General features: G+C 41.1%; 1 protein-coding gene across 11 annotated transcripts in view; it reads left to right on the top strand.

Annotated features, from left to right (window-relative positions):
- The window catches only part of RAB11FIP2 (RAB11 family interacting protein 2), a 37,743-nt gene extending 16,238 nt beyond the window's left edge, over positions 1-21,505 (top strand). For 2 of the 11 annotated variants that reach the window (XM_042960034.1, XM_007084851.3), the window contains exons 4-5: positions 13,504-13,549; positions 19,393-21,505. In XM_042960034.1, the coding sequence (XP_042815968.1) occupies positions 13,504-13,549; positions 19,393-19,620 (274 nt within the window). In that variant the 3' untranslated portion in view covers positions 19,621-21,505. The other 9 variants (XR_006208984.1, XM_042960031.1, XM_042960035.1 and 6 more) reach the window with 8 other exon arrangements.
- The last annotated feature ends 4,151 nt before the right edge of the window (positions 21,506-25,656 follow it).

Genomic DNA, 25,656 nt, shown 5'->3' with positions numbered 1-25,656 from the left:
AAGGGGGAGAAAAGCTAGTTAGAAAGTTAGAACGATTGTGGGGGCGAGAGTTGGTGGAGATTACTTGGCAGTGAGGTTGGGAAAGAAAGGAACGTCTTGGAGATGTTACTTTTGTATGCAGAGGTCTGGATGGTGGGGGGTTGGTAAAGCAGAAGAAACAAGGATCATTCCAATGGTGTGTCTTTCATCAGTGTCTTAAATTTGTTGAAACACAAGTTACAATGGTTCACCTTACGAATTTTCAGGTTTGTGATGGTGGTAAAGCGATACGCATTCAGTAGAAACCATACTTCGGAATTTTGAGATTTGCTCTTTTCCTGGGCCTATGAAATGCTGTAGGATCCTCCCTCATGAGGCTGGACAGCGGCAGCCACCACAGCTTGCGGTCAGCCACTCGGTTACGAGGTCAGACAACTTAACAACCACTCTGTACCCATACAGCCATCCTGGTTTTCATTCTCAGTATAGTAGTCAATAAGTTACACGAGATATTCACCACTTTATGGTAAAATAGGCTTCATGTTAGATGATGTCGCCCAACTGTAGGCTCATGTAAGTGTTCTGAGCCCATTTAAGATAGGCTAGGCTAAGCAATGATGTTTGGTAGGTTTGGATTATTAAATGCGTTTTCAACTTATGGTATTTTCAATTTATGATGAGTTTATTGGGCCATGACACCATTGTAAGTCAAGGAAGATCTATAGTACAACAATGTCAGACCTATTTTTGAATCAAAGTTGGCATTTTAGTCTTAATGGAGAGGTTCAAGTTTTGGGTTTTTTTTTTAATGAGTTGCTATTTTGTTTATTTTAGAGCTTTATTTTAGAAATTGAAATCACGTGTTCTGAGTTATTGAAGACAAGGAAATTAGTATCAGCACAGTAATAACAGTTCTTGAGATTTTGTGAATACTGAAACACACTTGGCTTCTTTGAACACAACAATGCAGATTTCTGTAATTGCTTATGGATTTAATGCATTTAAAGCGTGTTCACCTTAGCACTGTAATGACTGCATGTACTTCTCTCCAGCGGTTTTGAGTTTACCAAATCGTGTCCTTGTTGGAACCCTTTTGTTTGTTTCTTTCAAGAGAATAACTTCTGTTTCTTTCATACTTAGCCCTGACTTCTGCATACACTACTTGTCCAGGCCCCAGCTTCTATGTTTAGAACATTTTCTTTTGCGCCACTATGACTAATGACCTCACCCGTGGCTACTTCTTGCCATAACAGTAAAGCTCTGACTTTTGAAATACAGGTACTGTTTTTATATTTTAATATATGGTAGGAGTGTTAACCTGTGGCCAGGTTGTTTTAAATGGCTGCCGATGATAGAAAATAAAGCAACTACTCTGATTACGAAACAATTTCCTTTTTATACATTTAGCTAGTTTCTAAGAATATTAGGATCCAGATATTTGACATTTGTCTCCTTGAACTTATATTTTAAGAACAAATTATTGTTCTTGGATTTGATGTGTTAAATATAATACAATACTACTATATAACATAATACAAACATTAACAGGTGATATATAGATATTGTATGTTAAATATAATATGTCATACATCAGATAAAAATGTGTGTATTTTATGTATTTATTTTAATCTTAGAAACCTTTCTGACAAAAGTGCTAATACCACTTAAATAGCAATTACATGAGTCAACTTGGCCTGGAGTAAACGTAATTCACCAGTTTTTAAAAATTGTTTTAACAGACATGCATATGAGCTCTACTAGGGCTAAGGGTGGGTGGCTTGAAGATAGAAGTCAGAGTGGACTAAAGTCCTAGTAGCCACACAAACTAGGGACAGGGATATGTAAGCAGTGACCCGTAATCCAGGCAGAATGAACTGTGTGTTGTTGCACACGGAGTTCACTATAGAAAAAAGGTAGACGAGCACTTGGCTAGAAATTGGGAAATGCTTCCTCAAGGAAGAGGCCTTTGAGCTTAACCTCGGCCATCAAAGATGATTTTGTAAGTTGGGGAATGAGTGGAGAGACAGTTATTTTAGTAACTAGCAAGAAAACTCATTGAAAAAAAATGCGAGACACATTTTGAAAGGATATTTTATAAATAGTGACTGTATACTGTTAACTTCATTAGCTCTTTACTAACTACTTGGTAATTCTGCCGTTTCTTTTTTTAGTTGGAGTCTTGGAGCTATACTCTATGTCTGTCATTCCCTGCCCGGTAGGTTCCTGAGGAAGTACGTTTGCTACTTCAGAGGACCAAGGAGCCAATTAGCCAGGGCCCTGCAGCAGCCCTGCGTTAAATAAAAGGACCTCTTTGTTGTGGATCCTGGAGGGGGAAAGGCGGGGGGGGGGGGGGGGGGGTGTTCAGGTTCATCACGTGTTTGATGCCTAGAGGTAAACAGTATATTTGTTTCATATAGATTTTTTTTTTTCCATTTTCAAAGAAATTAAGTGCCCCGCATTAATGAAAAATGGAAATCATACTGCACATAATTTAATATTTGTTTCGGAACGTATTATTTGATTACCTTCTTCCACTCAAAGATCTTGCCGGGTAACATGAAAATATAAATACGGTAATAGTAGAATATTCTGAAGAGAATTTAGGAGAGGTACTGAGAGTTCAAATTTAGGCCTCAGGTCTGGATTGAGACCTGTATGGTCTTATTTAAATTAAGCCTTTCTAAGCCTCATGTTTTTCAGCTGTAAAATGGAATAACCAGCTTGGTAACCTTGGAGTCGTAGAAGAGATTGAATGATGTAGGTGCACGTGAAGTGCTTATGGTTGTTTGCCACAGGGTGACCCGGAAAGTGGGGGCATCTTCCACGGCATCCACAGAATATGTAATAATCGCTTTAAATAAGTTACATTATTTCCAAGTAATAATGTATTCTCAACTTAAACCTTAAAGTCGAATTTAGGGGCTCATGTTTCTCATTGATGGAGGATATACTTTTGGCAGAAAACAAGAAACTTGATAGTTTTTCTAGTTTCTTTCAAGATGTATGTTCCATAATAATCTTTGATAAACTAAATCACATTAAGTAAAATATTCTCCGTATTAAGTAGAAAATGTATTACTTTGCAAGGCAAAAGTATTATAATCAATATTGCTATGAGACCTTGCGTTCAGAAATTCTTGCATAGCTCTAATAAGGATAGGGTAAATATCTAAGCTTTGGCTTTACCTTAAATCATGGTGAATATTTTCTAAACTCATGTGGCTGAGCTTGGATTAAATTGTTAAAGAAGGCAGTTCAGACTATCAAAATAAGAAGGATAAATGCTGGGGCGCCTAGGTGGCTCAGACGGTTGGGCGTCCGACTTCTTGGGCTCAGGTCATGATCTCGCGGTCTGTGAGTTCGAGCCTCGTGTCAGGCTCAGTGCTGACAGCTTGGAGCCTGGAGCCTGCTTGGAATTCTGTGTCTCCCTCTTTCTCTGCCCCTCCCCCACTCACACTCCGTCTCTCTCTCTCGCTCCTTCAAAAATAAATAAACATTAAAAAAAATTTTTTTTTAAAAAGATAAATGCTGCCTCCAGAAAACTCCTCAGAACATTCCAGAGTGCCCTTTGGGAAAAGGGTCGCTGCCTTAGGAAATTCACACAGGCACTAGTGTATCCCTTCTAACCAGATTTGGAGGTGGGCTCTTTCATTCTCTGCTGGGGAAAGCGTCCTATATTCTATTTTTCACCAAGAAGATAAGATTGTGCTTGAGTGGTTTCTCCACTCAAGGTTCTTTAATATGCCTGAAGTGATATTAGTTGATGTGTTTAATGTTCTATCGTTCTGGTTTTAAAAAATATTCCTCACACAAGAGAAAAAATACATATAACCAAAATTTAAGGTATTTTTCTATTGTCATCAGCTTATTTTATGCAATAATAGGGATGGCTAGGGTCTTATGATGCCATCTTTTTGTGCCTTTTATCTTTAGACTACAAGACAGTATGCATTAGGGTGATATCCTAAAAAAAGATGTTCGTTTTAGAACTAACCGGACGCTTCACCTACTGAGCCACCCAGGCGCCCCTGTGACAATTCTGTCAATACTGTGAAACAAGGATGCATCAGGCAGTGTCTCTGTCTTTAGGATCATTGGCAGGTAGATACAAGATACGTAATTAATTGTGCTAACTGGTGGTACAGTTAGTAAGTGCTCAGAGAGCTAAAAATGACAGGAGATTAAATGGGTGAGGTCAGGCAGCCTAGGCATCATGGAAACGGTAGGATTGTCAGAGCCTCAAGGATGGGTCTCTGAAGAGAGAGGAAAGTGCCGTTTTGAATGGAGGTTAGAATGAGACCGGTAAATGAGTTAAAAGTTAGTGTTTTAAGTGGCTATCAGGGACCTAGCCTACCTGAAACTATTAAGGTTGGAGGTAGCCGTGGAGATGGGACCTTGTTAATGGGAACGTAGAATATCAGAATGAAGAATTTGCACCTAATGCTATAATAAGTGTAAAGATTTTTTTGGCATATGAGCGACGTGAAAGGAAAACAATTGTGGGGACGACCAGAGAACAGCGACATGGCTACTGCATGTATGATGTGGGCCGGAACAGGAAGAGACACTCAGGAAATCAGAGAATGATGCCAGTGAAGCCACGTTTCTAAGTTCAGTTTTTAAATTCGGATAGAAACCGTTGGCAGTGAAAAGTAATTTTATTTATATCGCTTGTAGGAGCAAGAATATGAGGAAGTTACTGTGGCGTCAGAAGCTTGCAAATGGGACGAGGTACACCCTTTAAATCAGTGGATTCCTGTGTTTAAAATGTTCGTCGTGAGGTGCTGAGGTGGCTCAGTTCGTTGAGTGTCCTACTCTTAATTTCGGCTCAGGTCATGATCACAGTCGTGAGACCCAGCCCGCCTTGGGCTCCTCAGTGAGCACGAAGACTGCTTGGGATTCTCTCCCTCTCCTCTCTCTCTCTCTCTCTCTCTCTCTCTCTCTCTCTGAATCTCTCACCCCCTCCCCTCTTTCCCTTTCCCTCTCCCTCTCCCTCTCCCCGTCTCTGCCCCTCTCCCCCGATTATGTGCCCACATTCTCTCTCTCTCAAAAAAAATAATAAAATGTTCTTAGTTTTTTTTACTATTAATAATGAAGAACCATTCAGAAAAAGCTGGCTGAGGGATACAGTATAATGTATAATTTCCAATAAAAATAATTATATTTACCGACTTTTGGAGTGTCTAGGGAGTATATTTTTACACAAGACAATATATTTTCCAGCAAAATTTTATAATTTCGTAGCCCTGTGAAATCAGTTCTTGATCATCCGGAAAGTTTCAGGGCTGGCCTTCGCAGCTGAGGGTGTAGAGTGGCCAGAAATCTCCCAGTTGCCCCAGCAGCTCTGCTTCCAGGGAGTATGCACAGGAGTCTGGGGTGCAGATCACCTAATGGAAGGGCCCTGGTAAGTCTGGCTGCCTGGGGCGTCCCTCCTTGAAGGCTCAGCAAAGATGACTGGGGTTGGGGAAGCTGCTGCTTTCTGGCCAGGGGCCTAATTGCAGGGTGTTCTTGAACCTCTCAGGCCTCCCTGGTGACCAGAGGGCTCCATTGACTTCCTCTCCGCAACTTGACTTTGTCCCAGGTACAGAGCCAGCTTGGTACTCTTGGCCCAGAGTATTGTGTGCTCTCTGGCCTTCTTTGCCTAGGCCAAAGGGACCCAGGGCCAACTTGTCACCCCTTCCCCTCCCTCCAGGGAGGAGTTTCCTTTCCCCAGGTCCTCAGCCTCTCACAAGAAAAGGCTGATCAAGGGTGCTAGGTTGGCCTTGATCGTACAAGCCATAGGGCTTAGGTTTGGAAATTTGTGAATGGTTTGACCTACTGTATTTAAAATAATTATTTCATTTCTTCATCAGGAGAAAATGGCAAGTTAAATTGGATTGAATATGATATTCTTGATGAAATGTACCTTAATTTCATAGATCTCTTTAAGTCCTCAAATTTTAGGACATCTTCAACAATATATTCATTACTATTCATGATTGGAAAGCAGCTTGCTCTGAATTTGCTGTCCATGATCTCCGGTGTCATTGACCACAGGTTTTAATTGTCTTGCCTGTGAGATCTCATGAAAGACATCCTGTGAGAATATTAATAAGTAAATTACAGTTAATCCCCGTAGACATTTACATATTAGGTTTTGTTTTGCCATTCAGGTATTCAGTGTGTGTGCCCAGTCCCAGGAGAGATAATGTAGTATTTTAATCTAAAATATCATTAATTTGATTTGGAGCTAACTTTTTCTTTTCCTAAAAAGAAGGAAAAAAAATACTGCGTTCCACCTTGCCTCTGAAGCCCTCTCGAAATATGCTAAAGGTTGTGTTTACTAGTGGAATCTCTCTTTGGATACTTTATTTTTTAGGACTTTTATAAAGAGGATCATTAACATTTCTTTAAACTCCTTTAACATTGAACCTCTACAGAATCAGTGTTTTCAGGATTTGCCAGAAAAATCTCAAATTAATCTGTATTGTGGCCAAATACTCAAACTGGTAGACCTGATTGGTAAACTGGATAGATTCGCTAGTTGAACTGATTTTATTATAGGCCACCAATTTGAAACTTAGGTCAATTCATATTAGCCTCAGGATAATTCTTCCTATCTTAAAAAGAACTGAAAGACATTCCATTAATATGCCGTCAGGTCTAGGTATAATTAATTAATCTTTGTTACTCAGACAAATGATTTCCTCTGCTCTTTGGGGACTTGAAATCTTGTTGTTAAAATTTGTATTGGCCTACCATTGATTTCCTTGGTCAAGTATTAGCCCAGTTCTTAGACATTGTTATTAAGCACTGGCTGTTGTCAACATCTATTTGTTAAGCATCTGCCATGCTCTAGGCACTGGGTCAGATGCCAGGACTGAAAAGATTAACGGAGTGTCATTTCTTTCTTCAAGTAAGTTCTAGCAGAAGGGGCGGGGAATCCAGGAATTAAGATCGATTCCCAAAAGGCAAACTTAAAATACAAATTGTTTATTTTTTTTTAGAGCAGTTTTAGGTCACAGCAAAATTCAGCAGAAGGTACAGAGATTTCCCATATGTGTCCTACCCCCACACATGTGTAGCCTCTGCCATTATCAACATCACCCACTAAGGTGGTACCGTTGTTAACATCGATGGGCTTACAATGACACATCGTAACTCTACAGAGTCCATAGTTTAGGGTTCACTTGTGGTGATGTACATTCTGTGGGTTTGGGCAAATATATGATGACACGTGTCCACCTTTATAGTATGATACAGAGTGTTTTCACAGCTCTGAAAGTCCTTGGGCTCTGCCTGTTGATCTCTTCCTCCCCCCAGACCCTGAAAACCACTGATCTTTTTACCTCCTCTGTCGTTTTTTACCTTTTCCAGAATGTCTTATAGTTTAGCCTTTTCAGATTGGCTTCTTTCACTTAGTAATATGCACGTCATGTCTTTTTTCCATGGCTTGATAGGGCATTTCTTTTTTGGCACTGGATAGTATTCCACTGTCTGTGGTACCACAGTTTATCCATTCACCTACCGAAGAACGTTTTGCTTCCAAGCTTTGGCAGTTATGAATCAAGCTTCTGTGTGCAGGCTTTTGTGTGGACATAATTTTTGACGCCTTTGGGTAAATGCCGTGGAGTGCTCTTGCTGGGTCGTATTGTAAGAGTACGTTTAGTGTTGTAAGAAACCACCAACTATCTTCCAAAGCGGCTGTACCATTTTGCATTCCCACCAGCAATAAACGAGAGTTCCTGGTGCTCCCCATCTTCATGGGCCTTTGGTGTTGTCAGTATTCTAGACTTTGGCCGTTCTTACAGGTGTGGGATGGTGTCTCATTGTTCTAATTTGCATTTCCCTGATGACACAGGATGTAGAGCATCGTTTCATATGTTAATGTCCTCTGCATCCCTTCTTTGGTGAAGTTGTCTGTTGAGATGTGGGGCCCATTTTCCGATGGTTTGTTTGTTTTCTTATTGTTGGGTTTGAAGAGTCCTTTGCATATTTTGGATAACAGTCCTTTATCAGATGTCTTTTGCCAACATTGTCTCCCAGCCTGTGGCTTGGCTTGTCATCCTCTTTAATGCCTTTCACGGAGCAGAAATTTTAATGAAGTTCAGCTTATCTGTTCTTTCTTTCATGGATCATGCCTTCGGTGTTGTATCTGAAAAGTTATTACCATACCCAAGGTCATCTGGATTTCCTCCTGTGTTATCTTCTAGGAGTTTTATAGCTTTGTGTTTTACATTTAGGCCTGTGATCAATGTTGAGTTAATTTTTATGAAAGTTTTAAGATCCGTGTCTAGGTTGACATACCTTATATTTGAAACCAGCCCTCTGTGAGCTCACAGTTCAGAACACCTGTGTGGGAGAAGCAGGGTTCATGGCCCCAGAGGTCGGGCGGCGGAGCTTGGCTGCTTTTCTTTGAATCCTGACTCTTCGACTTAGTAACTCTGTTCCCTTGAGTCAACTTCTTAGCTTCTCTGTGCCGCTTTCCTCTTCTGTAAACGGAAACAACACAGCACATCACAAGGATTAAGTGAGTCAACATGTCAAGGGCTCTGAAAGTTGCCCGGTACCACAGTTAAGGTCAATAAAATACCAGTTGTTGGGGCGCCTGGGGGGCTCGGTCGGTTAAGCGTCCGACTCTTGATTTCGGCTCAGGTCACGATCTCACAGGTCGTGAGTCGGACTCGGTGCTGACAGTGTGGAGCCTGCTTGGGACTCTCTCTTCTCTCCCTCTCTCTCTGCCCCTACCCCGTGCGTGCTTGCTCTCTCTCTCAAAACAAATAGACGTTAAAAAAAATTTTTTTTTAAGTATCCGTTGTCGTAAGGCTCACCTTATCCTTTGCCCTTGCTTCACCGTAAATGGGGCATTTTTTCTTTTCCTCTTTTCAGATTCATTAAAAGTGTTACACGTCACGTGTAGTTCTTAGGATATACTCCTCTCCCAACTACATTTGCCACCGAGGAGGAGCCCTGGGGGTCTAGTCCCTACTCTTACAGTTAATCAAGAAGATCGACAGGATAGTGTCCTTTGAAAATGCTGTCAGAAGTTCTTCTGTGATGGTTTAAAGTTCTTCTTCTTTCCCATCCTCACTCAGTAAGGAATTGAATGGTGTTTGAGAAAAGTGACTCCATTATTACCCCCCTCCTTTCCTTCTTTGCCCCCCCCCCTTCCAGCCAGGTGGGTCACCTACCTCCTGGATTTTGCAGGTGACTTGAATTCACTTACTAGATACACAGTGAGTCAGGTGGTAGGCCAAAATGGATTTAGCTTTATAATTTCAGCAGTAATGGGGGTTGGAAAGAGATATTATGGAAGACGTAATAATACCTGTTTTTAAACGCCTTCAAAAGTGCTTCAAGCATTGTTACGTGACTTTTCACTGAAAGATTTAAAATCCTAGAACCAGGAATTTACACAGTTTGCATTGTCTTATGCTAACAAGACAGTTAATCAGTTTTCATAGATCTTTGCTCTTCTCTGGGTTTTTGTTGTTGTTGTCGTCGTTTCTTTTTCTTGACAAGCCCTGTATACATTTTTGCTCTTGATAGTGTCTGCCCTTTCATAGATACTCTTGCTCCCAAGGTTGGTATTTGGTAGAGAAAATGAAGGACAGAGAAGAAAATGATCACTGCCAGATGCTTAGTGATTTGTGTGGTGATCGGTTTGATCACTTTGTAAAGATTGGTAGACTTCTCTGGCCTGTCTATGGCAGCCTAGTCTCTAGTAGACATTTTAGGACAGTTTCAAGTTCTCACCAATTTACTTATTTCCTTACTCAGTATTTATTTTACCTTCAAAATAAATTAGTAAGTGATGTTACGAAAGAGATACTAATGGCTCCTTGAAATCTGTTCGAGCACTACTAATTTCAAAATTGTCAAGAGTTTACCAATTCTTTAAAATGGGGGAAATATCACAAGGTGAAAAATAAGCTTTTACGTAAGAACGCTAGAATGTTAAGGTAAAATACTTCCTTGGCTTAAACTCTTTTTGAAAACAGGAATTCAGAATGTTTTCATCAGCTTAAAATTTGCTTTAAAGTTCTTTATTTATCACCCCCAAATTCCTTCCGTTTTGATTTCTAACATTAAGTTTGTTTTAATCATAAGTTGAAATTCGTATAGACTTTTTCAGTAGGAGCATGTCTAAGTTTATCCTATACCTGGTTAAAAACACCATTTTCCCTAACCTGTCAACAGCTTAGTTGAGCAGTCAGACTGTATTATTCGGTATCTTGTCTGACAGGAGGACAGCAGTCCAAAGAGAAAGATAACACAAATTGGTGCCACACTTCGATAAATAGAGACATTTTATTTTTCACCAAGCTGATTCAATCCAGTTCAGTTAACTCTTTTTCCCCCTGAAGGACAGATCAAAAAAAGGCAGCCGTGAATGACTGAGTTTGTCATGTGTTTGACACGTCAGTGTGTGAAAATAAAGCCGGCCACAGGGGAGGGGCTGTGCCTTTGGATTTCAGACAATGCCCCGTGCAAGAGCCCTGTCCCTCCGCTCTGTGCTGTGGGCCGCTGGACAGTCCCAGCCCTCAGCCAGAGTGGGGAACCTGGGGACGGCCGGCATTGTTGCGCACGACCCCCTTTTCCCTTCCAGCCTGCGACCGTTGTGATGTAATCATCCCTAAGAACTCTCGGGCATTTTTCAGACTGCCACGGTTTCACTTTAGTTCCATAGGCTAAAGCTATTGGTTATTATGTGGTGGTGGTGTCATGATTTGGGTAACACGTGTGTCCTAAATGTCTCCTTCCTAAAAATCTGTGTTACAATAATTACACCACCAGTATTTCTCAGTTCAGTAATTTCTTCTTGAGATGCAGAATGAAATGTCTATCAGCATAATAATGTTTATGATACTTGTACGGTCATAATTATTTCTTGTAATGCTGTCATTATACCATGGGACATGAATTGTCTAAGTGGCATTTATGAAGGAAGATTTAAATTGTCAAAACCCTGCCTGTTGCTCCACAGATCAGGTCTAGGAGCCCCATCTTCTGCACCCAAAGCCTTCAGGGACTGCTTACCCTTCCCCCCCCTTCCCCCCCCCCCCCCCCCCCCCCCCCCGCGCAGCCCTGCGTTCCAGTCTCTTCAGTGTCCTGCCAAGGCACCGCTGTCGCCCAGCCCCAGGCCCCACGGTGTCTGTCTTCGGAGCCCTCTCTCTCTGCCAAACCCATCCTTCACTTGATCTGGAATCCTGCTTTTCCCTTGACTTTGGCCTTGCTCAGCTAATTGCTGTGGTGGGACATCTCCTTCCTCCGTGTGGTCGAAAGCTTGGACTCTCGAGGGCGTGCTCCCCACCTCCCCAGCCACAGCTCTGCCGTGTGCCCACTCAAAGGGAGGTGGTGTTTCTTTTCTGGGTAATCCACGCGTCCTGCCTGTTCCGGGCCTCAGCCGTGCCGCCGGTGCCCAGTGAGCAGAGAGCAGGGCTCGGGCTCTGTGTCACAGTGAAGAGGACAGGTTCGAGGGCCAGATACCCCACCCCGCCCGGCCTCTCTTACCAGCCGTGGGACCACACTCAAGTTACCTAACCTGTCTGCGACTCGTTTCCTTATTCTGAAAGTGAAAGTCATACCCACCTTGAGGGTTGTAAAGATTAAATGGGTTAATTTTGGTCAGGTGCTTAGAATCGGATCTGGCACAGTCCAAGTGCTGGGTAGATGTTTACTCAGTAATTTGCTGAACACGTCCTGTGGGTCACTCTGCTGGGTGTTGTCCATGTTGCTAACTCTTCGTCTTTCCGGGAGTCTCTGTGCAGGTGCGTCCGCAGCCCCATTTTACAGACGACGCACCGTTAAGTGACTTGCTCAGGGTCACACGGCAAGATTAGGGCAGAATCAGGATTTGCGTTGATGCCACTTGGCTCCGGGCCCTCGGTCACTCCTCTCCTTTAACCACCGAGGCGTGCTGCAGCCCGACTGTAAATCGCGTTGTCCTTGAGACTCAGTGGGACGGAGGGAAACGCAGCTGGATGTGTCTCTTGTCCTCATCGGGACAGCGGTGTGCTGTGAGGCGACGGCCGGAAGGGAGTCATCCCACTGGTCTGCCGTGGGCCGCCTTGGCCTGAAAAATGGGCAGGACGGGAACCGCACGTGTTAGCTGCTCCCACGGCACCCCCGGCCTAGCCGTGCCGTACGATAACGGATTTTATTTTTGGTATTTTCTCTTAAGCCACTCTTTTGTCAGGCTCTTGCGGCTTTGCTGGCACCACTGACTCTAGTCTGGAACCATACAGAACACCACAAAGACAGGGAAGGAGAGAGTGGCTCAGCCGCGTCAGCCTGCTGACGGCGTGTTCGTTTGTAGGTATTTAAAACGTGTGTTAATGTGCTCTGCCGTGGCACCCGGCTCTACTGAAATACCACATTTATCCACAGGGATTCTATAGAGAAGGTCAGCAATCAGTTCTGGAAGCTTGTACTCCAGATCTCAGTCCTAGCCGATGAAACGTCGGGTTTGTGAGTTATTCTCCCGTGCAGGTATGTGCACAGAGGCCCTGCAGATTGACCGCTTGGGCCGTGCACCTGCAGCGATAGGGATTTTCCAGACATCGCATCCAGCTGAGACTTTTCGTGCACACCGCCAAAAGTTTTAAAAGTGAATTTCTTCAAAGGATTCCAATTATTTGGCTGATAAAGCACAGATAATGAAAAAAAAATGTATACTTTACAGTTAAGTCTTTTTGTTGGGGTGAGGGGGGATAAAAAGGTTCCGAGGACAGTAATGCTTTGTCGAGGCTCTAATGTCCAATACTCTTAAGTGCCGGGTCAGAGTTAAACTTGAATGGCAATGATGAAATATTTACTCATCAGATGGCTTTGAAGTTCAGCCTCTTTTTGGTCACAGCCCCTTCCTAATGGACATGTTTCAAAGAAGAAAATCATTATAGCATTCAGCTGTGACGTTCTCTTACTCTCCGCATGGAAGAAAAACACATTTTGTTTGGGTCCATTTGGGTATTTAAATTTTGAAGGCCAGTTGCTTGGAAATCACATTAATGACGGAAATCGTTCATACAACTCTGACTCCGTTCTCATTGAGAGGATAGTGTATAAAAGTTAATTTTTCTAATACCTGTATAATGTTTTTAAAAGATTGCTTTAACTCATGTATTCTCCAGTCTTTCCAACCTACATTTATTGAATTCTCCGTAGTTTATAGTACAAGGCTTGAGGTGAGTGCATGTATGTAAAATGAGTAAGTTATAAAATTCAGTTTTATAAACTCTCCTGCTGGGTAAAATCGCTTATGTTTAAAGATGTTTAGAAACTGTATCTATTTATATATAGTTCTTCAGTTCTGATAATAACTGGAGGGTTTTCCTTTAAAGTTTAAAATTATAGATACTTTAGGATGTTGAGTAAATACTGTTTTTCTTCTGCATCCTGGATTAGGTTTCATTCGTCCAAGTAAATTAGGACTTTAGAAATTGTTCTTGCAGTGTGGGTTAAAAACGTTATGTTTTTGTTTCCTCAACCACTGTGGACTGTGTGATACGCTTTTAACATGGATGTTTGTCTTTTGTTACTTAGTTTTCATATGAATCCAACAAGCAATGAGGACCTCAGGAAAATCCCGGTAAGTTGCCGAGGGGGGGTTAGTGCATCATCAGAAAAGAAACCACAAACTGACCTTCTGCCTGGCATACATTTTTGAAAAAACCTTCATCCTGAACCCCTCAGTTACCTTTGGATTATAGCTTAATGTGGTCATCTGGGGAGAAAGAAGAAAAGCAAAATTCAAACTCAGTCTTTAATGTACGATAGGGCGTGACTTTATGATGTGTAGAGATTCAAGCAGTATTAGAGATATAACTGAAGCCAATTTAGAATCTACACATTTTGTTTACAGACTTTTAAAATTAATGTGAAAGCTGTAGGTCAAGGTCAACATCACGGTTCTGAAATGAGAGCGTGGGGAGAAAGTGGACGATTTTTGTTGTTGTGACAAAGATCGAAGAAAGACTAAAACTGCCTGTTAACTTTCAACAATAGGAAAAGCATCTTGGCAAGAGATCGAGGTAACCGGGAGAGTCTTTGAAAGAACCTTTAGGACACTTACCTTCTTAGAACAAAACCAAATATATTAACAGGCTTGGAAGCGACCGTCTAAATGTAACTCACATTTTGCAAGGATCATTCAGATATCTTAACTTCATTTTATTGTGTTTGAAGTCCAGGTTTGGATCTCTGTTCAGAGTTCACTGCATCTTCAGTCGATTCTAAAAGCATTAAAATCTAGAGAGTAAGTTACTGTACAAAAATATGGGCACATGTTCTCGGTAGAAAACTGGATTCCCACTGAATAACAGAAATAGAGCCTTTATTCCAAGAGGCTGGTGGTTGCTGTTTGAACCATCTGTCCTTAATGTGTGTGATCCAGATGTATAATAAGAATTTTTTAAAGCAATAACATATCGCAATTTTCTATGATGTGATATGCCTAGAAGAAACTGGTGTGGTGTATAAACCGTTCTAAATGTAGTTATTTGTATTTAAAATTATAGAAAACATTATAGAAGCAGAGGACTCTGTACTGCATTTTTGCTGTTTTATGTAAATGATTTATAAGTTTTGATGTTTCATAAATACTCGAGTCTTTATAATATGGCAGTCTGGCGAGAAATGTCAGAATATATGAAGTCAGCCTTTGATCAGATAGTAAAATGAATTCTATCAGGCGGTTACTTAATCTCAAACAAAATGCAACATCAAAAAATCGATTTAATGTGCAGCTATTGTTTATTAAGTAACCTTAATTACAATTTCTGTGTGCTTGTAAATGTACTTTTCCCAATCTTGCGATTTATTGCCGTAGAAGCATCCTTAGAATTCTTTAAAGAAATATAAATGTGAAAATTGTTTTAGTTAAAGGATTTAAAGGTGATAAAAGAATCCTTGATGTGCGATTCTTTTTCTCTGGAATACTAACTCTTCTAAATGACAGTTGAAGGATTACTAGGTGTTGTTAATTTACCGCAGGATGCAATTAAGAGGAGAAAGCTCATCCTTCTCCGGATCGTTATTGAGGGAAAGCATTTGAACAATTCTTCTGTTGAAGATTATAAGATGTTTGAAGTAATTTACATTAAGTTCGCCAATAAGAGCCATCCCCCAAGTTATTTTTTCCCCTTCTGGGCCTAGTATTTTGTAATTAAGTTTGTACGTCTTCCATGCTGGTGCCAACACCTGTCTGTGAAAGCGCAGTGTTTAAACAGGAGCAGTAGCCAGTTGAAAGGGCAGCGCGAGCTCTTTAAGGCCTAATTAAGAACTGAAAGGGAGGTGAAGGCAGTCGGACAAAAGATGTGAAAGTAGCTGAGATGATATTCCCAGAGCAAAGTTCCTCATTAGAACAATAATGAGAAGATCAGAGAATGCCAAGCCTTCATCTTTCTGTCTCTTTCCCCTGGCCGCCTTGGATGGCAGTTAGTGCCCCACCAATATTTGGTTGCCAGGACAACCTCTCTTTAAATCTCCAGTTATTTTGAGTCCTGATAATTTGCTTTTGTTTAAATTTCAATATTGCAAAAAATATACATTTCCCGGTGTAAAAGGCTAGGCTACGTGTGAAGTAAAAATAGCTCCCTGGTAATTCTCAAAAGCCTTTCGTACAACTGTGCTACTTAAAATTCCGATTGGAAAACTTCACGTAACGGTTCTGCTGTCCTCTCACCCAATCCCCACTGTCTGATATCCGCGTATGGAAATTTTGAACCGAAGTTCCGTGGGGATGACAAAGGATGGGTCGTGAGAGGGGAAGAGAGAAGACAAATTTACGTTAAATTTCAATACGAGAAGACAGCTTAAAAGCATATGTGCCGTCTGTACGGAGTGCTGGAGGAATAAATACTGAGTACCTAGGAGCCCTGCTGGGGTTATTTGAGTCTCCACCAGTTTGGAGGTTTCTCAGTTTTAGAAGTTCTTCTGAGAACAGTGTTAGAAATATCTTTTGGAAAAATAGTTACTTTTTATATTTGCCTGAGAGTTTTCCTCTTCAAGCAAAAGAACTTTTGTAACCAGCAAATAACTCCATTCCCTATTGTAGGTGTTAATATTAGTCTGTATTATTTTGTTGGGAATTGTATCAACGAACAGGAGGAGACATCTATATGTATTAACCGAATAGGTCGGTCAGTGTGAGCATCTGATCCCCAAGATTAGAAGGGTTAACTGGCTTTCAACTGTGGGATGAAACCTGGAACTAAGCACAAAACTGTTTTTAATTATTTTATATTCTTTCCAGAATATAGTTTATAGTACATGTGTTTCTAAGATGTTTTCCTGCCTAGAAACTCAATGCAGAAATTTGGGGGGAAATTTTCACATAAAAGGACAAATGGAAAATTTATTGAGAAGGCCAGAAATGTATTTCCAGGAAATCTGTCTATATATAAGTATTAGATGGTCGAGAGGGGGGGAAAAAATAAGCCAAATAGTGGCTTTTCTACGCCAGATTATGGCTTTAAAGCGTTGAGCGGTATTTATGGTAATTGTTTTGAGAGATTAAATTGTTAGATCGATTCATATCGTGGCTTTAATGTAAACTACACATGTCAAAATAAGGATTCTTTGACATGTTCTTCACCCTCATTGTCTTCACAGAAATGTTTAAAAACGATTTCCATGACATTATCTGATAGTCCTGGTGTGGTGTTAAATATAACCATCTGAATGATTTTCTAACTGTGTATCGTCACTTAATTAGTTTGGAGGAATCAGTTCATATATGTGTAATTTGATTAAGATTAGAGAGACTCAGGCTGACGCTGTTATTATGTTAAACTAAGAAAACACATAAAACAGTCAACTCGGCAGTAATGAACCCCATTTAGTGCAATTTCATGAACCCCTGCAGTTCGCACAAGAACTCTGTTTTTCGGTAAATGTTTTATCAGATAAATGAAGTCACATGAGTTGGATGTCGCTACTTTTTTCAAAATGGAGTTCAGAAAAAAATTGCTTTGTAGACCAGGAAATCTTAGAATTGAAAGGAACCGTGGCGAACATCTCATTTATCAGATAAGGGAAGTGAGGCCTAGGCCGGTATCTGTCTCAAATCTATGCAGAATTACTTAGGTTATAGTAAGAAAGTTTAGCTTATTTTTAAGACATTTTAAAAATATACTTACCTCAGTATTGAGTACTACTGTAGCTTATCTTTTCTTTAGAAATCTGCTTAATGTAATAAATGTTTAACAAGAATGTGGCTAGGAAATTACAAGTTTTATATCTCTAAACTGCTCGTGACCAGTTATGTAAGTTAGTAAACATGTGAGTCTGTGTGTGTGTGTGTGTGTGTGTGTGTGTGTGTGTGTGTGTGTGTAGTCGTCTTGTTACAAAAGATTGAGAGAGAAGAGAATAAAAAGTAAACCAACACTTCTCTCCAGAGTTGTTGTGAAGTAATATTCTTAAATGTTTTTAGGGACAAAGGTAATATGACTCATAAAGTTGTATCTGCTCCCAGTTTCTAGTGCTCAAATAAGTTGTTTTAAATATAATCTTATGGAATTGAAGCTCACTTTTCCGTTAGCATCCGCTCTGTCCTTTCTGCTAATCTGTTGGAGGCTTTTATTACTTGTCTTTAATGTTTCATTCAGTAGCTTTACAACTAAGCTCCTCCAAATGATCCTACCCACTGCTCCCATTTTAATTTTCCTAGCACTTCGCTTTAATCATACTCTGCCTCTGTGTAGAAACCTTCCATGGCTTCCTCACCATTGCAGTAAGTCTCAAAAGTCCTTAACAAGAGCATCCGGCATCCTTGACAGTCTGTCGGAACCTACCATTTCAGCCTCTCGGTACTCTGTCCTGAACCTTATTTTCCAGCTGTTCTCCACGGATTACCTACTGTTGACCCTTATGCCTTGAATCACGTTTCCTCCTTTAAACGAGCAGAGCTCACTGCTTCAGATGCCCATGGCGTTGGACCAGTTTTGGGTCCTGAATTTTTCCTTTATCCTTGAGAAGGGAGTGACTTTGATAACCTAAGCATCGAATGGGTATCTGTACTTCAGGTGTTTCTCCGGACGCAAAGTCAAGGTGCCGGGGGGGGGGGGGGGAGGAGGGGATACAAAGTTACACTTTGACTTTCCTCGTGAGCACCAGACACATGTCAAATTAAAGTAGATCCTGAAAAAGGACTAAAGACAAATTTAACCCAGTGGAGAGAAAAAAAGAGTCAAAGGCCTTTCTGCATTTACCCAGCAGTCCCCGTTCTCTACCCTCCACTGGATAGATTAGATCAGTTAGTCCTTAAGAGCTAGACCCGTTTCCTCAGTATTACAGGGTTTTTTTTTTTCCTTAAAGCCAAATGGAAATGTTTTGAAAGAAAGTGATAAAAACCTTTTTTAAGTTGTTGATTAAGGACAGAACTGTGTAAAAAAGGCATAAAAGTTGTTACTTTATATTTGGACATATATATATATATATATATTGCATATATACACATATACTATAATGAAAAATCTAAATACTACACACCATAGGTGACGTTCCAGTGCTGTTTTGATTAAATTTATGACAGATGTTTTTCTTTTGATATTAGAATGCTTTGTAATAAAGGTCAAATCCATGTCTTTTTCTGTTTTATTATTTTTGTGTAAAAAGGAACGTTCATCAATAGGATAAAGTTAGCAAAATAAGTAAATGAGTGAATGAGAGAACACAGACCCACTAATCCTAAGTGTTAGTTAACATGATTATAGTTGAACTCTGAGTTTTCTAATAACCAGGGCAAAAAGGGAAATGAGTTATGTGGGTAGTAGTCCTAGGAGGAGGAAATAGACCAGTTACTGAGGGGAGAAAAAGCTTTGTTTGCCTCTAAATTAAAACAGGAATTACTCCCACGGGGCTTCTTACAAGGCTGCTCATTGGTTTAATTCTGAATGACTTGAACATTTTACAGCAAATTGGAGAAGCAGATTTGACACGGCTGCTTTTTGAAACCATCTTCAGTAAAAAGCCAAAGTCACAGCATTAAACCACAGTTCAGTAGAAGCAGTTCATGAGGGCTAAGCTATTGTGCAAATGTATAATTTTCCATAGCTACTTCGAGTTTTTCCAAGTCAAATCTTAGAGATCTTTAGTCTTTGTCTATTTTAATTATGTTTGTTGTAGAGCATTTTATCTCTTAATCCTAAATTGTGTGGTCAATTTCGTCTATTAGGACACTGTCCACAACGTAAGGAACCGTTCTAGAAAGATTTAGAATTACAATCGAGGCTTTGGTGTGTCCGCCCTAGTTCTTGCCTCAGGACTGGCTAGCCACTCTGAACATCACATTGGTTCTAGCCAAGGACACAGAAGAAACTTGATCGGGGTTTGAAAAACCAAAAGTTGAAGTTCCAAATAATTCTTACCTTGCCGTCCCCTCCCCCTGGCCATGCTCTGTCTACTGGAATGACCACCTTTCTCCTGTTCCAGGACAGCAACCCTTTTGATGCCACCGCAGGGTATCGTGGTCTGACCTACGAGGAGGTCCTACAGGAGCTGGTGAAGCACAAAGAGCTCCTCAGGAGGAAAGACACGCACATCCGGGAACTCGAGGACTACATCGACAACCTCCTCGTAAGGGTCATGGAGGAGACGCCCAGTATCCTCAGAGTGCCATACGAACCGTCCCGGAAAGCTGGCAAGTTCGCCAACAGTTAATAAGCCAGTCGTACTGTGCTTGCGTTCGGGGCAGGAAGAAAAGAGACAAAGGAAGAAGGAAATCTCGGTACTGCGAGAAACCACATGATCAGGCTTCGTTACGTACTCGCCTTCATTGCGAAAAACTACGTTCCGTGTAAATACTAGCAGGGACTCTCAAGAGTGACCTGTGAAGTGAGCTAAATTATTTACACTTTGAAAGTGAAAAGGGGCCAGATTCTCCATGAATAAGCAGTTCCTTCGGCTTCACTTAGGTGCTGGTGTCGCCCACGAACCTGCCATAGGCCTAGGGGCAGCTTCGGAAGTACACGACTTGTGATTCCTCAGGAATAGATTTCTCCTCAAGCAGAATCGACGCCGTGGCCGGTTTCTCAGAAGTCGGTGTGTAGACACATTTAGCTGCAGGAATACCGTTCATTGTAAACACTCAAAAAAAAGTTCCTGTTTTATATGCATCCGTATGTGTACATGAATATATGTTCATGTATCTTTGTGTATAAAATACATGCATATACCTCATATATACATGTGTTTTTAAAACATTTAAGAACAACTGGTTGCCTCTAAAATTAAGATACCAGTTTCTCAATGTGAAAATCTATGTGTGCTCTCTCGATGCAAAACAAAATCGTCATCGCTACCGTATCACGTACGGTTTGTTACCGGGAAGCTGCTTCAGGTCCCTCTTGACTTTGTGAACCTTGGTTTCACAGAGCTGCTCCCCTGTGTTATTCCGGTATCAGATGTTGCTCTTTTTCTGAAAGGAATGATCCAAAGTTTTGTGAGTTTTGTTTTTGTTTTTGTTTTTGTTTTGAAGCATGACCTATTTTAGGAAACTTGATTAGCTTCAGGAGAGTAACTTGTCTTCACGTTTGAGTTTCGCTTAAGTCCAAGAGAAGCTAAGGTAGTCTGTTTTGTTGAGATTCTGAATGCCTTTAGATCACTAGCCCGAAAGATATTAGGAAGTTAGATCTGAAAATCATTCTGAGGGAAAAAAGGAGGTGATCGTCTGATGCCTGATAACCCAAAGCAACGAGCAAATTCGAGGAATGAAGAATTAGGCTTAGTTTCAAGTTACGTAAATAATAGGACAGATGGTTGCATTTGGGTCTTGAACCAAAAGAAGAGTCACCGAAGGAAGAGTGAATCGTTGAAACAGACCTTCACTAGCGTGGCCCTGGACACAGTTCTACATCTGCCCTTAAGAATTGGTTTATCACAGAATTATATGTTGGCCCTTTTCTTAAGTCAGTTCCCCCCAAATGCCAATACTTCCGAGAATTATCTTGATATATTTGTACGAAATTAGCCTGAAATTTACAGTCGAAAACAGTGGTCTAAAAATATCGCTAATCATCTGCTTATTTTTTCCCGTAAAAATCTAAAATAAATTATGAAACACTGAATCTGTGTCTCCAGTTTTCAAAGGGAAAATTTGCTTGTCTCTGGAGACATCTATTCTGTAGTCTTTTAATGAACCTCATTTTTGTCTAATATTTATCTCTATGAAGACTCCATTGAAAGTTCAATGCAAAGCAGAGAGAAGAGTTTGGCTCATTTTAATATTCTGAATCAGATAATGCTTGGCCAAGTTTAGATTCATAAGCTAAAATTGCTTATTTGTGTTAGCTGACTCTTTAGTTTTCCTATGAGGGCATACATTTGGAAATTCTGAGAACTTCTACATACAAAAAATTAGGATTTTTTTTTCTTTTTTCAAAAATTAAATAACTTTTTAAATGAAGAAATGGAGAAGGAAAAATAACTTCCACCAACCTTTTTTTCCCCACTTATAAATTTCTGTAATGACCCTCAGAATTTGGTTTATTAGTATTTTATTTTCCCATTTGAGGTCTGAGTCATTTTTTTTTAACACGGTACCACTTTTAGTTAACATTTTATTAAATATTACAAAACTTTCAGCATTTTTTTTTCTGATGTTAGTCCAACCGAAGCTCTTCTTACACTTTTTAAAATACTAAAGTCCATGTGTTTGCAGTATTGTGATAGATTATCTGCCGATATTTCAATATGCTTTGGCCAAAAGATGTCAGTTTCGTATCGGGGATATGTTTTATGTAAATCGAGCTCATTAAAAAGCATTACTCAAATACTGCTCTTTTTATGAGGAAGTTTACTTTTGAGGAGAGATTCTTTGCCAATATGAAACTGTTAAGGATTAGACCAATCAGATGTGAATGATTTGGTTATAACTGAATCGATACTTTTGTTTTTAAATCTAAGACAAGACTTGTATTGAAAACTGAATCAGCACTTGTCATGGCTGATTGTCGGCATTTGGGTCCAAGTGTCGTTCCAGTGTTTATGAACTTCCACTCATGACCCAGAGTACAACTTCTTGTATGTTTTCGTAATTGGTCACTACAATATGCTAAAGTCAAAAAGTAAAAATGAGTTCCCAAGTAAACACATCAGTGTTTCCGTGTTTGGACAGAAGTGCAAACAGAGTAGTTTTAGTTTCTAATGTCGTAGTAAAAAGGCCATCGAGATCACCTTTAGTTAATTTCTCCAAAATGTGACTTTGAAGCATTCCAATGGTGTATTTTGTTAGTAGCGTAGAAATAGAAATAAAATACGTGTGCTCATTAAATAATGCACAGCACAATAGACTTTATAAACAGATTTTACTTTTGCTTTTATGCTGAAAACTGCATGCGGTAGGGCATTCCCACTGTGAGAGAATTTCCTGAAATCCCAGAATGGGTATCTATCCTAAACCTATCTTCGGCGAACGTACTTCTGTTACCGATAAAAGTATTTCTGCTATTATTTTCATAACAGTGTTTTACAGTTGGTTCCCTTCCAGTTCCACAATTTGGCTTTGAAAGTTGAACACGCTGTCTGTCCTGCCATCCCATGCGTCAGGTTTCGTTTTCTGAATACCAGGGTCCGACCTGGGAAACGTATATAAAGTGACACGTCACCCATTCATGAAAACGTTTAGGTATTTCTTTGTGCCGCTGTATTCTACATTGAGCCTAGTTTGCCGTCCTCCCGGGAACGTCATATTATCCATAGATTATGCACAGCTACGTCTATTGCTTTTGGCAGTAAATGAAGATTTACTTGTAATTTTCCAGCTGTGAAGACGTTGCCTCGTATTGAAAAGGATTTCATGAATGGACACCTAAGTAAAACTCAGCGCATTAGTGACAGACTTGCTTTCCTCACATCCTTCCATCACCTTTTCCTCCAGCCTCGCCTCCCTCCTGCCTCCCACCCCCATCAGAGTGCTTATTGTTTAGCAAGGAGAATCTTAAAACAGAAACTAAAAACTGCTGTCTTCAATGTATCTAGTCATTGTTACGCTGGAGCTTGTTATTTTCCCTCTGTAGCCTTTTTAGGAGAAGCACCCTACCTTGGATTTGTAAATCCAGCCGAAACTTTTTGCTGTCCATGTGTTCACGTGTCTTCTAGATATGCTAGGTGTCGTGTGTGTGCGTGCGCATAAAGCATGCTCATTCACTTGACGTCTTTGAAGTAGGAGGTAAAGGACCACGGTGCCGCCGGTTTATGGAGATGTAGGGGTCTGTCAGCACACGTCGCAAGCCCCCATTTCCACAGCTTTATAACCTGAATAATCCAGATGCACTCATTGGAAGTATTTAATATGCAATAGGTAGCACCTTAACTAATTAATCTGCATATGAAGGGTTTTCTGATGTATTTAATAGGAAGTGTAGAAGCTTTCGAGCATTAAACTAGAGTTGACGTTTTATTTCATTTATTTCCTATGTCGACATTGACATTTTCCACTCTTACAGTGGAATGGAAGTCTGTAAAAAAACGATACATTGGACTCATTAATCCTTGAAGCTCCCAGGTGGTTCGTTTTTCGAGGTACAAAAAAAAAATGCTGCAGATCTGTAAGTGTATATGTTTAGCAGGTATTTGAAAGATAAAAGCATTATTTATAACTGATGAGTATTACACTTAAGTAAAAAGCTCTGGAAACTTGTATACATTTTTTTGCAGGTACAAACTCAAAAGTCTGTAAGCATTGCATACGTGACAGCTGTATAATTTATGTAATCTGATGCATGAATCAGAATTTTATATAATATATAAGTATTGATTTATTATAGTTGATTAAAGTGTCTAATCTTAATTCAGTTGTCATAATTTCCTTTATTTTTTTATTAAAAAATTTTTTTTAATGTTTGTTTATTTTTGAGAGAGAGAGAGAGACACACACACACAGAGCACAAGAGGGGGGAGGGGGCAGAGAGAGAGAGGGAGACACCGAATCCGAAGCAGGCTCCAGGCTCCGAGCTGTCAGCACAGAGCCCGACGCGGGGCTCGAACTCATGAGCCATGAGATGGTGACCTGAGCCGAAGTCGGCCGCTCAAACCACTGAGCCCCCCGGGCACCACTGGTTGTCATAATTTCTTACTGCAGAGAAGACTGGACTGTAGGATGTACGCATTTGTACGTGAGTCCTTCGTGCCTTTGAAAAGTACTTAGGATGCCTCTTACTTGATGTATTACAATAGCAAGTGTATTTCAAGGCCTAAGCTCACTTCACTGCGGAAGTTGTTTTGCAAAGTGACTCAGAGTGGTTTTCCAGCACCTTAGTTAGAGTGGACGTTCTTCAACAGATGTGTGAGTGCCCTCTGTGTGTGAGGCATCCCCTCACAAAACTGGAACTTACGGTTTGGTAGGGAATGACGTTTTAGTATTTAGATGGAGGCTAAGGCCCCTCTTGAAGGCTTTCTATTTCTGCATTTTTAAAAATGTTAATTTGAGAGGGAGAGAGGGAGAGTGCGCGTGGGGGAGAGGGGCAGAGGGAGAGAGAAAGAGAATCCTAAGCAGGCTTCGTGCTCAGCACGGAGCCTGACACGGGGCTCGATCCCACAACCCTGGGATCATGACCCGAGCTGACGTCAAGAGTCAGACGCTCAACCGACTGAGCCACCCTGGCGCCCCTCGTTAGACGTTATTTTCTTTACTCCTCACAACAGCCCTGTACGGTTAGAACCGTACAGGCTCGCAGAGGAAAGTGAAGACGACTAAGGAAAAATCTACGCGTGAAACTCGAGAGTAAGTTGGCAGACCCATAGCACTTCTCCCCCCTTACCGTCTGGCAGAAATCACTCGCCCGTCACCGCTTCCACCCTCTCGGCCCAGCAGTCCCAGGGCACACCTGCCCGTCCAGGTGCTGGCTGCAGGAGGCAGGAACGGAAGGAGGATGGCTTGGGTGCGGTTGTGTATATGGCAGCGTACGAGGCAGTTGTGTTACTCCAGACGGTGAGATGGGATCCGTGTGTAGTAGTTTGGGCCACAAGTTGCACACGTTTGGAGCCAGGGATTTCTCTGCACACCAGAACACCTTCCTGTTCTCTAACTGCTGGGAGGGTCCGTCTAACGTATCCCTGCGCTCCCCCCACATTGCTCCCCTTTCTGCCTATCCCCGCACGTATGTTCCCTTAGTCTACTGAGACAAAGATATTTGGGGTCATTTGGGAAGAGGCACATATATATTTTTTTTTTAGTGTTTAATTTTTATTATTTTTGTGAGAGAGAGAGGGAGACAGAGGATCTGGAGTGGGCTCTGCAAGGACAGCAGAGAGCCTGATGCGGGGCTTGAACTCACAAACCGCGAGATCGTGACTTGAGCTGAAGGCAGATGCATGATGAGCCACCCAGGAGCCCCAAGTGTTTATTTATTTGGAGAGAGAGTGAGAGCAAGGGAGGGGCAGAGAGAGGGAAAGAGAATGCCAAGCAAGCTCCGTGCTGTCGCGGGGCTCAAACCCAGGAACCATGGAACCATGAGATCATGACCCGAGCTGAAGTCAAGAGTTGGACGCTTCACTGACTGAGCCAACCGGGTGCCCCAGGAACAGGGACATCCTCTTAACGGGGCCATTCTCCCCCTAGCGTTTGTTGTAACGCGATGCCTGTCTCAGAAATGTTCCTGTTCAGTTTTTCAAGGTAAGGGGCTTGTGACCTGGGTGTCTAACATTCTACATTTCCTCCCCCCACCGAATAGTTTTACACGGTAACACAAATGGCAC

The sequence above is a fragment of the Panthera tigris genome, chromosome D2 (genome assembly GCF_018350195.1).
Source record: "Panthera tigris isolate Pti1 chromosome D2, P.tigris_Pti1_mat1.1, whole genome shotgun sequence".
In the NCBI taxonomy this organism is placed as follows: domain Eukaryota; kingdom Metazoa; phylum Chordata; class Mammalia; order Carnivora; family Felidae; genus Panthera; species Panthera tigris.
The sequence above is the reverse complement of the archived record's forward strand: the minus strand, read 5'-3'. Positions and strand labels throughout refer to the sequence as shown.